Raw genomic sequence first — 15,000 nt, 5'->3', positions numbered from 1 at the left:
AGGATCAGGAGGTTCTAGTGGGGTCTTTGGAGGCGGTTCTTCAGGATCAACAAGTGGCAGTTCTGCAGGTGGTCACTCTGGATCAAGGGGCTCAGGTGGAGTCTTTGGAGGAGGTTCCTCTGGATCAACAAGTGGTAGTTCTGGAGGAGGTATCTTTGGATCAGGAGTTTCAAGTGGCAGTTCTGGAGGTCGAGGTCCTGGATATGCAGGCTCGGGTAGTGGGTCTGGAGGCGTGGGTTACGGAACTAAAGTCAAAGGTCCTTGGGTTGGAGTCAAAAGGCCTGGTGGTGGTGGGAAAGACATTGCAAGAGCTGGCTGCCGGGGTGTTAGAAGGGGAACGCCCCACTGGGTACCAGGTCTGGATGAATGGTGCAGGGTTAACTGCAACGTAGGCGTTTGTCCTCGTGAGACATGTGTATGTTAGTGTTTTTCAGTCTTCTGTTTCTTTCATTTGAGCTTTAGTTCTGAACAGAGTTCTTTTGAGGACCATTACCTTGAATATTACAGACTGTCTCCTTTTCTACTGGTGTAAGTTAGGTTCCAATGCATATTTTTGGATAGATTTTGCAGGTTTGCTTAGGTTATTGCCTCCAGGGAGACCAGGAAAGCATCAAAATAACCTAAACAAAAAACGAAATTGTGTGTGATAACAATAAAAACCTACCAAAAATTGTGATAGGCTGCCTGACTTGTATCCTGAGTAAGCAATGAATAAACACGAGTTAACTCGACATTCAAGTTTCATTTCCCAAAAAGAAAATTAACCGAGTCCTTCTGAATTACGAATACTGTTGCAAGAAACACGTATAATTCAAAATTCTGAAAGTAAATGGTTGCCCAAAATCGTATTTATTGTGGTAATGTACTATATAGAGAAAATAATGGTCACTTTTCACCAGATACGTGTGTATACCTTAATTGCGATAACTACAATTAAAACGCACACATATTTATACATTTTAGAAATTTTCATGATGTTATAAAAGAATATGCACTAAAAGAGCAATTAAGCTGATATTGTCAACTATGAGGAAAAAAATATCAATGCGTATCAGAGAACAGGCAGATAATGCATATCGGTATTCCAGTTCATTCCCTTGTCTAGAGAGATGATGAAATTCGATCATTAATAACCATATCTATGCTGACGATGATTGTTATAATGTTATCATTATACATGCAGACTATTGTTCCATTTACAATTAATTTATGTCATTATAGCCGATTTCCGTTCCGGTGACGTAATATTGAACTCATATAGCTCCCTTCTGACCAATACCGCCAAATGTTATTTTGTCTTATCTCACAAAGTACCACAATTATAGAAAAAAATCTATATAAATTCAAACACATTAATAAAATTTTTTATTTTAAACTACATATATTTGTTCATAAAAGAATTTTGAACTGAAAATAAACAGATTTATTATGAACCAAACGCTGCCCATTATCGACGTAAACAAAGATGACAGTCGTCAGCTGATGGTAAATAGAGCATTTTCCGCGTTGGTGGTGATGAATTTGTGTCTAATTAATAAGTATATTTCACAATCGACTAGCGTATTTGCCACTGGAGGCATTAAATTGTTGTATATTTATCTAGTGGCTTAATTTATTTTAATTCTTTAACGAGAGTAATGGAAATTACCTAATCAGTCTTAAACCAAGGAGGCGTAACTTAGCCCAAGATAGGGATGTTGTAGATTACGCTATTTACACCCTAAATTAATATTATTTTACGGTCCTAAATATTATTTTGGGTAAAAATCGCACTGTGTTGTGGCCTCCCGTCCCCCAGGGTCGAAGAATTTCGGGCAACCCCATAGGGAAACCTCGGGTCAGCCGTAGCATAGGCTACTAGGCTACCTACCTAATAGGCTAACCTATGTAGGCTCTTTGATAGGGAAGGGGGGAAATGCATGAATAAGACTCAATTGTATAAGAAAATCGCAAAAATTGGGACAGTAAATGTAAAGGAGATGGCAACACGAGGATATTGTGAAAATTTAAATGTCAGATGATAAAGTTCCTGTTGTTTTGATAAATAGGGTAAATGATCGAGTGGTGACATTGCGGCCACTTCCCGAGAAAGCGCTTGAATTATGCCATTATTTCATAATTTGGGAGAAAACTCGTACTTCGAGAGGAGTGTAGAGTTTTCGTTGTGTTGTCAGGATCGGCCACAACTCTTGAATGATGCTCATGGCAGCAAATTCTAGTACTTTTCCAGGAAGGTGGCCACATTCTGGGATTGATGGCTGCTAGGGTAAACAACCGACTGGACTGGCCAACCCACTGACTACCACGTTTGTGGCCACCCTCCGAAAAAGTACTTTAATACGTCCTGACACTGGAGATGGTCATCAGTCATGAGTAGTTGGTGGTGAGAGGAACAGCTCGAGACCTCTGCTCTCTTTCCGAAGTAAGTATTTTCTCCAAAGTTAGAAATTAAGGCCATATTTTAAGATTTAAACAGAGGGTAATGAAAAGTGTGGCCAAACGCAGTGCACACTACCCCCATGACGCTTTCGAAATTTTTACTCACAACTAAAAATGTTTTGAAGATTGCCGCCATCTCGATGTTTGCGGAGTCGCTTTTGTCAACAAACTTCCCATTTCCTGTGCTAAATCCGTACACCACTGCTACCCATAGAAGCTGGGGCACTTTCATCACAACAATTGTAAACATCGACTTCCAACCACTACTTATCCAAGGGAACTATGATTTTTAGTAGAAGAAGAAGAAGCGTGCACTAGATAATTATTTAAATAAATAGTTGAAAAGCAGTATAAGGTCATGAATTGCATAAATATTTTTACATATTCATGATTATTAATTTGAAATTATTGTTGTTGAAAAAAGTAACTAGATTCCTGATTCAAATATCAACAGTTTTGCTTGTGAACGGTACCTCCGGCGTTCTTCGCGCTCTTCAATTGTTTATCAGTGTTGCCAATTGATATGTGTTTACCCTCCAAACTGGGTATAAGATTTACACAAAACTGGGGAAATAAGTGAAATTAGTGTATCTATTTGTAGTATATATACATATTACAGCAATTTTATCATTACTGCATTACTATGACTACTAGAATTCATGGAAACAGTTTGTAAATGCATTGGCGTATGTGTGAAGCTCCACTAGATTGGCAATGATGAGTCATTTTGCTGTTGTCTGCTCTTAAGTACTTCAGAAATATCTGTAATTTTTCGGGGTTAATTTGGTTGCAAAAAAGGGATAATAGACATGAATTAAATAAACATTTTGAAGTAACAAAGTAAAGTTAAGCTAAATAATGAGTAAAGTAAACAATTAAGGGAATAAAGCTTTGCACCTCATAAACCGTATACTTGTGTGCTGCCTGTCTGTGTTTTTGGAGTGAGCGCTTAGGAACCAGGAACCGCAACGCAGTTCAAGTGCAATATGGAGTGGATTAAGACCAAAATGTTTATAATTACAATCAAATAAGCACTGTGGAGTTTCAGTTGTGATGGCAGTGAGGATAAAACCACCGATTACAAGGTGAAAATGAATTTCAGTTCAAACTATGACCCCGGGAATAAAAAATTTTCATACTTTCACTAATATAGACAACAAAATGTTTTATTGTGCTGATTACAACTGCAATCTTGAGTAAGATCAATAAACATTACATATACAGGCAGTCCCCGGGTTACGACGGGGGTTCCGTTCTTGAGGCGCGTCGTAAGCCGAAAATCGTCGTAAGCCGGAACGACACTTGGAAATATGCCTTAAACTAAGAAAAAGTTAGAGAGACCTTACCTGTGTGACATGCAAGTATTGCATGATGTGTAGTGTGGTTATTTCAATGCCAAAGGATGGTTCTTGAAGGTATAATTCTTTATTAAACTCTTGTGACACTATAAAGCACAATGTACTACACTTAATCCTTAGGTTAGATTATACACTAAACACTATACACTGTATACTATAGTAGTACACTAATCCTTTGGTAGATCCTGGAGTACACTAAAATCCCAGTCTGGTAGCTCTGGAAGGTAAAAGTATAACACAATTAGTACAAAATACTACACAAAGTCCTGAATGCAATATGTAAATTATAGATATCAGAGTAAAGAGTTAAATGTATGTTAATTAATTCCTTACTTTTAGTTTATAATTCCTTACTTTGAGGTATATCAAGAGTAAAAAAGTTAATGTATGTGAATTAATTCCTTACTTTTAGTTTATAGTTGTCGTGCTATGTAACCCTGGATGCACAAAGTCTTATGTGGGCCCCATAGCCTACATCATTCAGGGGGTTCTGGAATGATACAAAAAATAATTAGTATGTCAGTAAGTACTCTATGCATAGTAAGTTTACATACAGTAATATGCACCATACAGTGTTTAATATCACATATATAACATGTATAAAACTTAGTTAATGTAGTTAATTAATTCCTTACTTTTAGTTTTAAAGTTGTCGTGCTATGTAACCCTGGATGCACAAAAGTCTTATGTGTGGCCCCATAGCCTACATCATTCAGGGGGTTCTGGAATGTACAAAAAATAATTATTATGTCAGTAAGTACTCTATGCATAGTAAGTTACATACAGTAATATCAACTGGTACGTATGCATGTTGTAAATGATTGGTCTACACCCCCTGTTCACAGGGAGTGTACAGTATGTATGTACGTACTAATTCCATGAGGGACCTTGATCACTTATCCCATGTGAGAGATCTTGTCACTTTTTTTTAGTATAAAACTTACTTAATGTATGTTTACTACTATGTATAATTCCTTACCTTTAGTACAGTAGTAGTTTACAGTTGTCGTGCTATATTATGTAGTAACCCTGGACAAAGTTTTATGTGGCCCCATAGCCTGCATCATGGAGGGGGTCCTGGTTTTCTGGAATGTACCAAAAAAGTATCAAAGTTAAGTCAGTATGTATGTTTAGTAAGTTTACATACAGTAACCATACGTACAGTGGTTTTTATAACATGTATGTACATAATCAAACTTGGTTGGAAATTCCTGTAAAAAAAAGTTATGTACGTATGTAATACTACTGTATGTAAAAACCTTACTGTTCATACTTTGTTACACTACATGTTACATTTGATACGTATACTTTCCTGAAGGTTTTTTCCATTCAAAAATGGTGCTTCTACTTGTAGTTATCCCTTGATGACACTTGTAGTAATTTGTTAGTAACAACCTGGAGTTGTGTGAAAATGTTGGTTCTGGAAGGAAAAAGTAACAAAATTAGTGTACAAAATATACACTACAGAAAGTTGTGAATGCAATATGTTAATTACTGTAGATATAACAAGAGTATAGTTAATGTATGTTAATTAATTCTTTACTTTTAGTTTAAAGTTGTCGTTCAATGTAACCCTGGATGGACAAAGTCTTATGTGGCCCCTTAGCCTACATCATTCAGGGGACTCTGGAATGTACAAAAATAATTTTGTCAGTAAGTCCTCTATGCAGAGTAAGTTACATACAGTAATATGCACCATACAGTGGTTTAATATCACATATAACATGTAGTATAAAACTTAATTTAGAAATTCCTTACATAACTTACCAACTTTTAGTGAGTCTCAAAGCTGTTACCTAGGTTGTGGGAGATGGAGGTGGAGGTGTAGAGCATTCATGATAAGGATGCATTCCAAACCTAACTTCAGTGTGCTTTATCACAGATAACAGGCTAGGATGATGGGCAGTCTGGAATGAAGAATTAATATTAAAGGACAGTATGTACCACTTAGGTGTACAAAATTTATTGTACGTATGCAAACATTAAACACAACTGAGAATTCCTTACCTTCAGCAAAATGAAGACATGTAGGCTATGTAGAGCGTCTGGTTATTTGTAAGGTCACAGGTGCATGCCAGTCTGGAATGATAATGTATACATATGATTATAGTATGTATGTACATACATAACATGGTTATTACTATGTAATAATAAAACATTAATAAAAAAAATGTCCTTACCAAATTCTAGTGATTGGCTTGCTTACTGGGATGGCCATATGGTAGTACATGAGAGTGGGTGGCTGGGCTATGGAGTGGGATGGGCAGGTGCTTGGGAGTCTGGAATGATAAAAAATATATAAAATGATAGTTACTACTACTGTAACTACTGCACATGTTATTACTGTTTGACATATGTAGTGTGTAATACGTATGTACAATATAAAAAATGAAGAATTCTTTTACCTGAAGGAATGGGAGAGGTGATCTACTCGTATCAACTGATTTGGGCTCTGGAGAGGTGATACTCGTATCAACTGATGAGGGAACATCTAGATCTGGAAAGAATGATAGGGTACATAATATATTATAAGGTGGATGTAATTGTAGCATATGTACACTTTTAATAAAATTTCTATTAGCAATTTATAAAACATTTTATACAAATTTGTTATTAAGGATTCCTTACCTGATGAATAGGGCGAGGCATCAAAACCATGGAAAGGCTCAGGGTCATCTGGGTCGCTGTCACTATCAAAGGGGTCTGAAATGAAAAAAAAAATAATAAGGTTATGCAACATCAAACACATTGTACCACTATGTAAGTTAGTGTACGTATGTATGTAGGGTGTAAACAATTTCCAACATGAAAATGAGAAAAATGAAATTGCTTACCTGATTGTACACGTACAGGTGGACGGGCTGCTACAGAGGGTCCAGGTACAGGGGGATCTGGAACTGTCACAGGTAGTACTACAGGGGGATCTGGAACTGTCACAGGTAGTACAGGGGGATCTGGAACTGTCACCACTTCTGCAATAAAATTACAAATGATGAAAATTAATGAAGTTACAATTTACTCTTACATTTAGTATATGTTACATTAAAAAATTAACACATTTTATATACACTATGTAAACACATAAATTAGTAAAACAGTTCAGAATTCCTTACCAGGACTAGGAGTGGGAGGTGGTGGTACTGGAGACTTGTGAAAGAAAGAAAGTGTCAAGCCTGGACTGCACACTTCTCTTCGTCTGCTTCTCCTTCAGGGTCTCCTTGTAGAAAGTTACTAAGTCTAACATTCCACGTTTTATTTTGTCCAAACCTGGCAACGTTTAGGGTTCTTCTGCCTCAAAAGAAGCCAAGGCTCTCTCCAGATGAGGTAAAACCCTTCGACAAGCCTTATTTGCACAGTTAATGACCTGGGTTTTGGCTCTGGTGCCGCCGCCTCTTCCTCAATCATTTGCTGTTCAAGTTCAAGTAAGTCCTCTGCAGACAATTCCTCTCCATGGGAAGCCAGCAGCTCTGTTACATCATCAGGTTCAAGATCTAGTTTCAGCCTCTTGCTTAGCCCTACGATCTTCCTCGTCACAGTCTCGACGTCTTCTGCCTGGTCAAAGCCTTCAAAACTGTGCACAAACTGTGGACACAGTTTCTTCCAGGCCCCATTTAAAGTGGTCGTCTTCACCTCGTCCCAAGCACTTGCAATATTTTTCACTGCATCAGCAATGTTGTAGCCCTTCCAGAATTGCTTTCAGTGTCAACTCCTTGTTAGCTTCTATGGCCCTCAAAGCAAAACGTATGGTCCTTCTAAGGTATGTAAGCCTTGAAATTAGCTATTACTCCCTGGTCCATTGGCTGTATCAGCGATGTGGAATTGGTGGGAGGTACACCACCTTCACATTAGGGTGCATGTCGCTCAAATTTTGAAGGGTGACCAGGGGCATTGTCCAGGACTAAGAGGGCTTAAAAGGCAGACCCTTCGAAGTCAAATACCGTTCCACTGCTGGCACGAATGGTCATTGAACCAATCTTCGAAGACCATCAAGGTAACCCAAGCCTTCTTGTTTGATTTCCAAATCACAGGGAGTTGACTCTTGAAAATGCCCTTGAAAGCCCTGGGATTCTCGGCCAAATACACCAGTAAGGGCTTCAGTTTTCAATCGCCACTTGCATTGGCCCCAAACAGCAAAGTCAGTCGCTCCTTTCCAGCTTTATGGCCAGTGCTGACTTCTCCTCCTTGGAAAGTTACGTTCGATTGGCATTCTTTTCCAAAATAATCCAGTCTCATCCACATTAAAGACTTGGTCACCGTGTAACCACCATCCTTAATTATCTCAGCCAAACCACCTGGAAAACTTTCTGCTGCTTCGCTATCAGCACTAGCAGCTTCACCTTGCAGCTTCACATTATGCAAATTTGCACGAGCCTTAAAACGGTTAAACCAACCTCTACTCGCGGAAAAATTCACCACCAGCACTGCCTTCGCCAAACTTTTTCACTACTGCCTCTAGCAGCGCTCTAGCCTTCTCCTGGATCACACTTAAGCTCACCGGAACACGTCGCTGGTTCTGGTCCTCCAGCCAGATCATGAGCAATTTCTCCATTTCAACAATGCTCTGGCTACGTTTGCTTCTCGTTTATCACCGTTGACTTCATCGGCGCAGCATCCTTAACGTGCTTCAGGATACGTTCCTTGTCCTTCACAATGGTTACCACCGTGGTCCTGCTCAAGCCTAAAGAACGGCCTATTTCGGTGTTAGTTTCTCCCTTCTCCGAACACTTCACCACGTCATATTTTACCTCCATCGTGATGACCTTCCTCTTCTTGGATGAACTATCATCGGAGGAAGTACTTTGGCGTTTAGGAGCCATTGTAAATTTGCGAAAATGGCAAGGAATTTCAGCAACGTCTTAGCACACAACCGACTGAACTTCAGGCAGACGCGATTGAAGTGGCGTCCTTTCGTATTGTTACTTAGCGTCCTCGACCGTCCGAGGTTGTTGTTTGGTCAATTTACCATACAGTTTAATAGCGTTAATTAATTTACGCACCTCCGCTCAAAACTAGTTCTGCATATGAGGTATCGTTAAAAAGCATAACGAGAACGTCGTAACCTTGGAATTTGCGTTGTAATCTAACCAGAAACTTAGTTTTTTTTATTATGTACTGGAAACAAGCAATGATTTTTTCATTATTTGCGCTTTTGGACTGTTTTTAAACTGCGCATCCCAAGCTAGTGTATTCGTTCGCCGCAAACTAGTTCCGCATATGCGGCGTCACTAAAAAAAATTCAAAAATACGAAAAAAAAAAGTGTCGAAAATCATCATAACCTCAAAATTTTTGTTATGTAACCAAAAAACATATTTGTTCCGATACGTAATACAAACCCTCGGTCCTTTAACAATAGGAAGGTAACTAGCGGCAGCTGGGACGGTCGTAAGCTTCGAACAAGGGGAGAACGGTAGTTAACTGCTTGTCCGATCGTGCGCGAAGCCCGAGAGGTGAAGAATCACTTTTGCTTTCGGCCGCGGGTGTGAAGGACGTGTTCGTCATCGCTCTCTGTGCCCGCTTCATCGTCGTATGCTTTGTTTATATTGTGTTTTCTACTAATGGTTTGGTTTGACTTGAAATGAAACTGTAAGTACACTGTTTTCATTTTCATTACTTAATTATGAATCAACATGGAGCTATCGCCGTAGAGACGGCGATTTCCGCTCTTTCATGAATTGAACCCTTGAATTATGTCTCGGTGCCGAGGGCGGGCGCACTCGCGCCGAGTCATGTATTTTGGGCGAAAGTGTGTAATTGAAAGATGTAAGTACTCTTTTTCATTATATTTTTGCCCTGTGCGTTCGTTGCCGAGAGCTTGATTGCGCCTCGGCAAGAGCCTCTTATTTTGTATGAATAGAATGCATGAAAGTGGATTCGCAATGCAGTTTTCTTTCATTTTCATTATTAATTGCATCAAATTTAATTTTGGATCAATTTCCGCTCTTACCCGGGGAATTAATCCTTACGATTTATTGCTGTGAAAGTGAAAATAGCAAGTGCAGTATTGTTCATTTTCATATATATTTATGAATAGCATCATATTATTATGGATCAAGTTTCCGCTCTTACCGGGAATTGATTTTTCCAAAATCTTTGCAAGTTCTATGAAGTGAATCGCAAGAAATGCAGTATTCTGTTTCATTTTCACTATTACTTTTCACTGCTGGGCGGTAGGGGAAGCGAAGGTCTGCCAGAGTCGTCGGAAAGCTCTCCCGCGACTCCCTTGGTATCCGATTCTTCGTCTTCTTTCCTGCCCCCCCCGCTCAGCTTCCTCGTATTTTTGTTTTTGGGGTCTCCTTCCGTTCGGGGTGGGGCATGTCTCCCCCCCCCCGTGCGTGAGGGAACCCCTCTTACTAATCTGTCTGTGCTACTGCAGGTGCTACAGCCAGTGGGAGAACGACCTTGGACAGGTATGGACAACTGCGGCTGCAGGGCGTGCCTAGCATCCACGATCCGCTGCAGAGTCTAGCGAGGTCTGGGGCGGTGACCTTGGAGTGGTCTCCACTACAACCTTCACGGCCGCTTATGCTGCTTCCCCCCGCTGGTCTACACTCCCCATGCTGTGTCGGTGACGCCGTCTGCCGCTTCTAGGGCCGGTCGCCGCCGTACTGAGGAGGGTATGCCGCCGCCGCCTGTGTTTTCTTCGTGTTGCCTGCCCCAGACTTCCGCTGTTCCAGCAGCTCGCCCCTGGACCGCCGCCAGATACCACGCTGGCTGCCGATGATTCTACGAGGCGATGGCTGGGCCTGCCGTACCTGTCGCTGATGTGGTTCCCGCTACTGGCTTGGCTGTCCCTTCTGTGTTTACCGCTGCCGCTGTTCCTGCCGCTACCTGAGCTGGTTGCTGTTCCTGTCGCTCCTGGTTCCTGCGCCTGTCCATGCTGGTCCTGCCCATGGTGTGTCTTCCCCAGTCCCCCAGGTCCTTCCGGACAGGTGCAGTCGGGGGCCGTGTTTGCTTCGGCAATAGGCCCGACTCCGGCCTGGATGGAGGGGACCTGACGACTGTCCTGCGTGAGCTGACGAAGAAGAGGAAGGTGTCATCTTCGTCTTCGTCTGTTGCTGCCTCTTCCCCTTCGACTTCTAAGGCCCATAAGCCGAAGAAGAAGAAGGCTGCCTCCCCCCCCCTAAGAAGTCTCCTTCGGGAACTTCTAAGGGGCCCCGTCCCACCTCGGTGGGACGGGGGGTCCTCTTCTGCTGGTCCTCCTGCTCTTCGAGCGGGCCCGTCTCCCCTTCCGTAAGGAAGAGATAGACGGGGGGACCAGAGGAGTATCGGTTAGCTCTGGTACTTCCTCGCCTGGTGCTAGCGGCGATGCCGCTACGCCAGGTTCCGGCTCGGTCTCTCGTTCGCGGGAGATTCCCGAGTGTACGCTCTCCCTCGGGAGACCGTGCAGCCAAAGTTTCGGCGCCAGAGTTCGCTCGGCGCCAAGACCACGGCACGGAGCAGAAGGCTGGCGAGAACCGCTCAGGTGACTCTCGCCAGGCCAGCGGCCGCTCTCGCAGCGACCAGCTGGTAACCGGGTTTTGTTATTCCCCCTAAGAAGACTCCTTCGGGAACTTCGAAGGGCTCGTCACATTCCGGTGTGACGGGGGGGTTCTTCTGCTGGTCCTCCTGTTCCTTCGGGAACGGGGCCCGTCTCCCCTTCTGAGAAGAAGAAGAAGACGGGGACCAAGGGTGTGCTGGCTACCGCTGGTACACCCTCGCCTGGTCTTGGCAGCTCTGCTGCTAAGCCAGGTACCGGCTCGGTTTCTCGTCCGCGAGAAGTTCCGAGTGTACGATCTCCTTCGGGTGACCGTGCAGCCAAAGTTAAGACGCCTGAGTTCGCTCAGCGTCATGACCGAGGCACGGAGCAGAAGACTGTCGAGAGCCGCTCAGGTGACTCTCGCCAGGCCAGCGGCCGCTCTCGCAGCGACCAGCCTGGTACCTCGGGTGGACGTGGACGGTCTCTGACCGGCCACGGGTTGAGGCTGGGAAGAGGTCCCCCAGGTCCCCTCGACCGACGGTACCAGCCTCGGCTGGTACCAGCGGTTTTGACGTGCCGCGAGGACGCTCACCGGTCTCACGGCGAAAGCGAGCTCTGCAGGTCACCTGACCGCCGCTCCCCACAGGGACCGGGCGGATACGGTGACCAGCAGCAGCTCGTCTGACGCACGGGACCGGGGGGGGTCGACGTGCTCAGTCGAGCCGCTCGCCACAGTGAGCGGCACGGCCAGGCCTGCAGATCGATCCCCACCGCGGGTTGGTGATCGGCTGCAGCCCCCCACGTACGCTGGTCCTGCCAGCGAGCGGGGGGGGAGCGTCAGGTCTGTCTCTCCACTACCCTCAAACTTCCTCGGGCTACACCGGGAAGAGCGAGGTAGCTAAAGTGATCGTGAGAGGTGCGCCGCTCACGATCCCGTCACGACGCCGCACGTGCCACGTATGGTCTTAGGACCAACCAGGACGTACGCGCAAGTGATTGGAGGTGACCGTCAGGGGGAGAGGGGGTAGCGTCAGTTCTTGTCTCTCCGATACCTTCAACTTCCTCGGCATACGCCAGGAAGAGCGAGGTATATAGGAGTGATCGTGAGAGATGCGCCGCTCACGATCCCGTCACGACGCCGCACGTGCCAGGTTGGTCTTAGAGGACCAACCAGGACGTACGCGCAAGTGATTGGAGGCAACCGTCAGGGATCTGTTGCTGGTCTTTCTTCTGAAGGAGGAGGGTCCTGGGAGCTGCTCTTGTTGGAGGGACTGGACGGTCCTACTCCTCAAGACGCTGTAACTTCCGAGATTCAGAGTAACTTTACCCAGGTTATTGCACTGATTCGTCAGCACAACGACCGGGGGGAAGGATCGCCTCTCCCACCAGCAGAGCCCATGTCTCTGCTCGAGTCGTTTTGGGGCCCGAGAGGGAAACCCCAAAACGACGGTGGGTATGCCGCGATCGGAGCTTGCCGATTCTGTCTTGAACCAGAGTCTCTCGTCTCCGGACAAGAAGGCTCTCTCAGTTCTGGCCGGTCGATCAAGCTACTTCCACCTCCTCTACTGCGACAGCGGCGTTTCTACGTGTCTTCGGACACCGTATTTAAATACTCCTTCGTCCTCCGAGAGGTTTCGACCTCGACGAGGACTGAATGAGTCGGAGGACGGTATCGGCTCTCTCCTGTCAGTGTCGATCAGCCCCACCCAGACGACGTTCACAGTGGCGGCAGACCCTTACCTACAGTGAGATTCGTAACCCTCCTCGGGGAAAACGTTTTTCTCCTGACGATACGTTTTCCCAGACTCTGAGAGGCCATCGCCGCAAGGCGATGGCTGCTCCTACTCTTCTCCAACTGCTAGTTCCACTGGGAAGGCCGAGCGAGTATCCAATTCCTCCCCCATTCCCTCTCTCCTTACGGCTACGAGGGAAAGGGGAAGGATCCTACAGAGATTTCTCTGTAGGATCCCACGTTGGGGACTGCGCTACCAGGGGGGACCTTCGGGTCCTACCTGACGTAAGCCCCGGTCGTTGAGGAGGGATCCTGCCCCATTCTCGATTTCTACCGGGAATCGAGAGGACCACCAGCCGATATCGTTTGACGAATTCGGTGGGGGTTTCGCAGACTGCTTAGAATTCTACGGAATTTCTAGCGCATTCAGAGTGTTAGAGTTTCTTACGATCTCCAAACACTTAGGCGAGACCACGGTCCAAAGTGAGCGAGACGAGAATCCCCGATATGTTACACGATAATCGGGAACCTCGCCTATGCTCGAATTCCTGGAATTTCTAGCATTAGGAAGAAGACTGCTGCTGAAAGAAGACTATCTCACAGTAGGCGACCAAACCTGGAATAGAGAAGAACGGACGGGAATATCCAGTTTGGCTGGAACTATCGTCTTAGTATTCTGTTCACCATTGAAGCTTTCCTTCGAGGAAGACTTCTCCTTCACTCTCTTGAATAGAGAACGAAGGTGGTCGATCTCCAATCCTTATTTTGTTTTCTTGAAGGAAAGAATTTAGGATGGAGATCGTTGTTCAGAATCCTACAAATATACTACGTATATTAACCTCGCGACATGATTCTGCTAAGCAGTTGAATGGTCCGAGGGGTAGGCGCATATCCTGGTTATTCTACGGATTGCGACTTAGACGAAAAGTATTCTAATTGAACTGCAACCCGGGTTGCTGCAACCTCCCAGGAGTTTCCAGTTTCAATTTTATATACTTATGGTGTTGTCACAAAACAACACCATTTAAGCTTTTATATTTACCGAAATTCGTTTCGCTTAAATATAATTGCTCGAGCATATCTTTTTATGCTCGGTGGTTCTAGCCGAACGCATTCCTTCGTGGAAAGGATTACTTGGCAACTCAGGATGACGAGTCAGCGACAGCTACTGCGTATTGAATTGGCCCGAGGTTTCATTTCAGTATCAGCTGCCGCTTTGAGGTAGACGGTTGTTTATGTCTTTCTCACCTGCTTTGATTGAATAACAACCGTATCTCTGCCCAACAATCACAGACTTAAGTCTCTGATTAACGGGGATTTTTTATTGTAGTGTCTTACCGAACAATTATAGAGCCGTGATTTCCACGAGCGGCAGGATACTAAATTCAAATTTAGCGCGTCGGCGTCGCCAACACTGGTGGTGATGACGTCATCTCCTCCACTCGCGGGAGAACCAGGTACAACTGCCCAGGTGAATTCAATTCTTTTCCTGCCGGCGTCCGGTGAACATCGGTGGTCGTGCGGTTGGATGACTTTGCTTCGCTTTTTTTCTGGTGAAATTGATCTTCGGAATTGGTGAAGTACTCTTTTTTGGCGTTGTTGTTATTTTGCTTTTTATTTAGGCGTTGCCATGTCGGATTCTAGTCCGTCGGGAGTTAGGTTTTGCATCTCAGGATGTAAAACTAGATTATCCAAGTTAGAATATGATTCTCACACTAAATGTGTTAAGTGTAGGGGACAGGTTTGTTCAGCAGATCGAACATGTAACGAGTGTAGTGATTGGACTGATTCTCAATGGAAGTTTTTAGTTCATACTCGGAGAAATTAGCTAAAGACAGAATTAGAAAAGCAGCGCTTAGGGAAAGTAGACTTAGCTCTGCTTCGTCTTGCGATGCATCTGTTCCTTCTGTTCTCCTCAAAATTGTTATGTCTCCTTTAACTACACCTCCTATTCCTCTACTAATCCCACTTCTCCGGCTTCCCGTGAGTTTTCTTCCGACACCATTGCCAGTCT

At 44.4% G+C, this 15,000-nt stretch overlaps 1 protein-coding gene across 20 annotated transcripts in view; it reads left to right on the top strand.

Moving 5' to 3' along the window:
* LOC135201065 (uncharacterized) overlaps positions 1–731 on the top strand; it is an 11,390-nt gene extending 10,659 nt beyond the window's left edge. For all 20 annotated transcript variants that reach the window (XM_064229949.1, XM_064229941.1, XM_064229950.1 and 17 more), the window contains one exon: positions 1–731. This exon is cut by the window's left edge and continues 67 nt beyond it. In XM_064229949.1, coding sequence (XP_064086019.1) covers positions 1–424 — 424 coding nt within the window. In that variant the 3' untranslated portion in view covers positions 425–731.
* Positions 732–15,000: the final 14,269 nt, after the last annotated feature.

This window comes from Macrobrachium nipponense, chromosome 27 (assembly GCF_015104395.2).
Source record: "Macrobrachium nipponense isolate FS-2020 chromosome 27, ASM1510439v2, whole genome shotgun sequence".
NCBI lineage: Eukaryota > Metazoa > Arthropoda > Malacostraca > Decapoda > Palaemonidae > Macrobrachium > Macrobrachium nipponense.
Note: the sequence above shows the minus strand (reverse complement) of the source record. Positions and strands in the feature narration are given on the sequence as shown.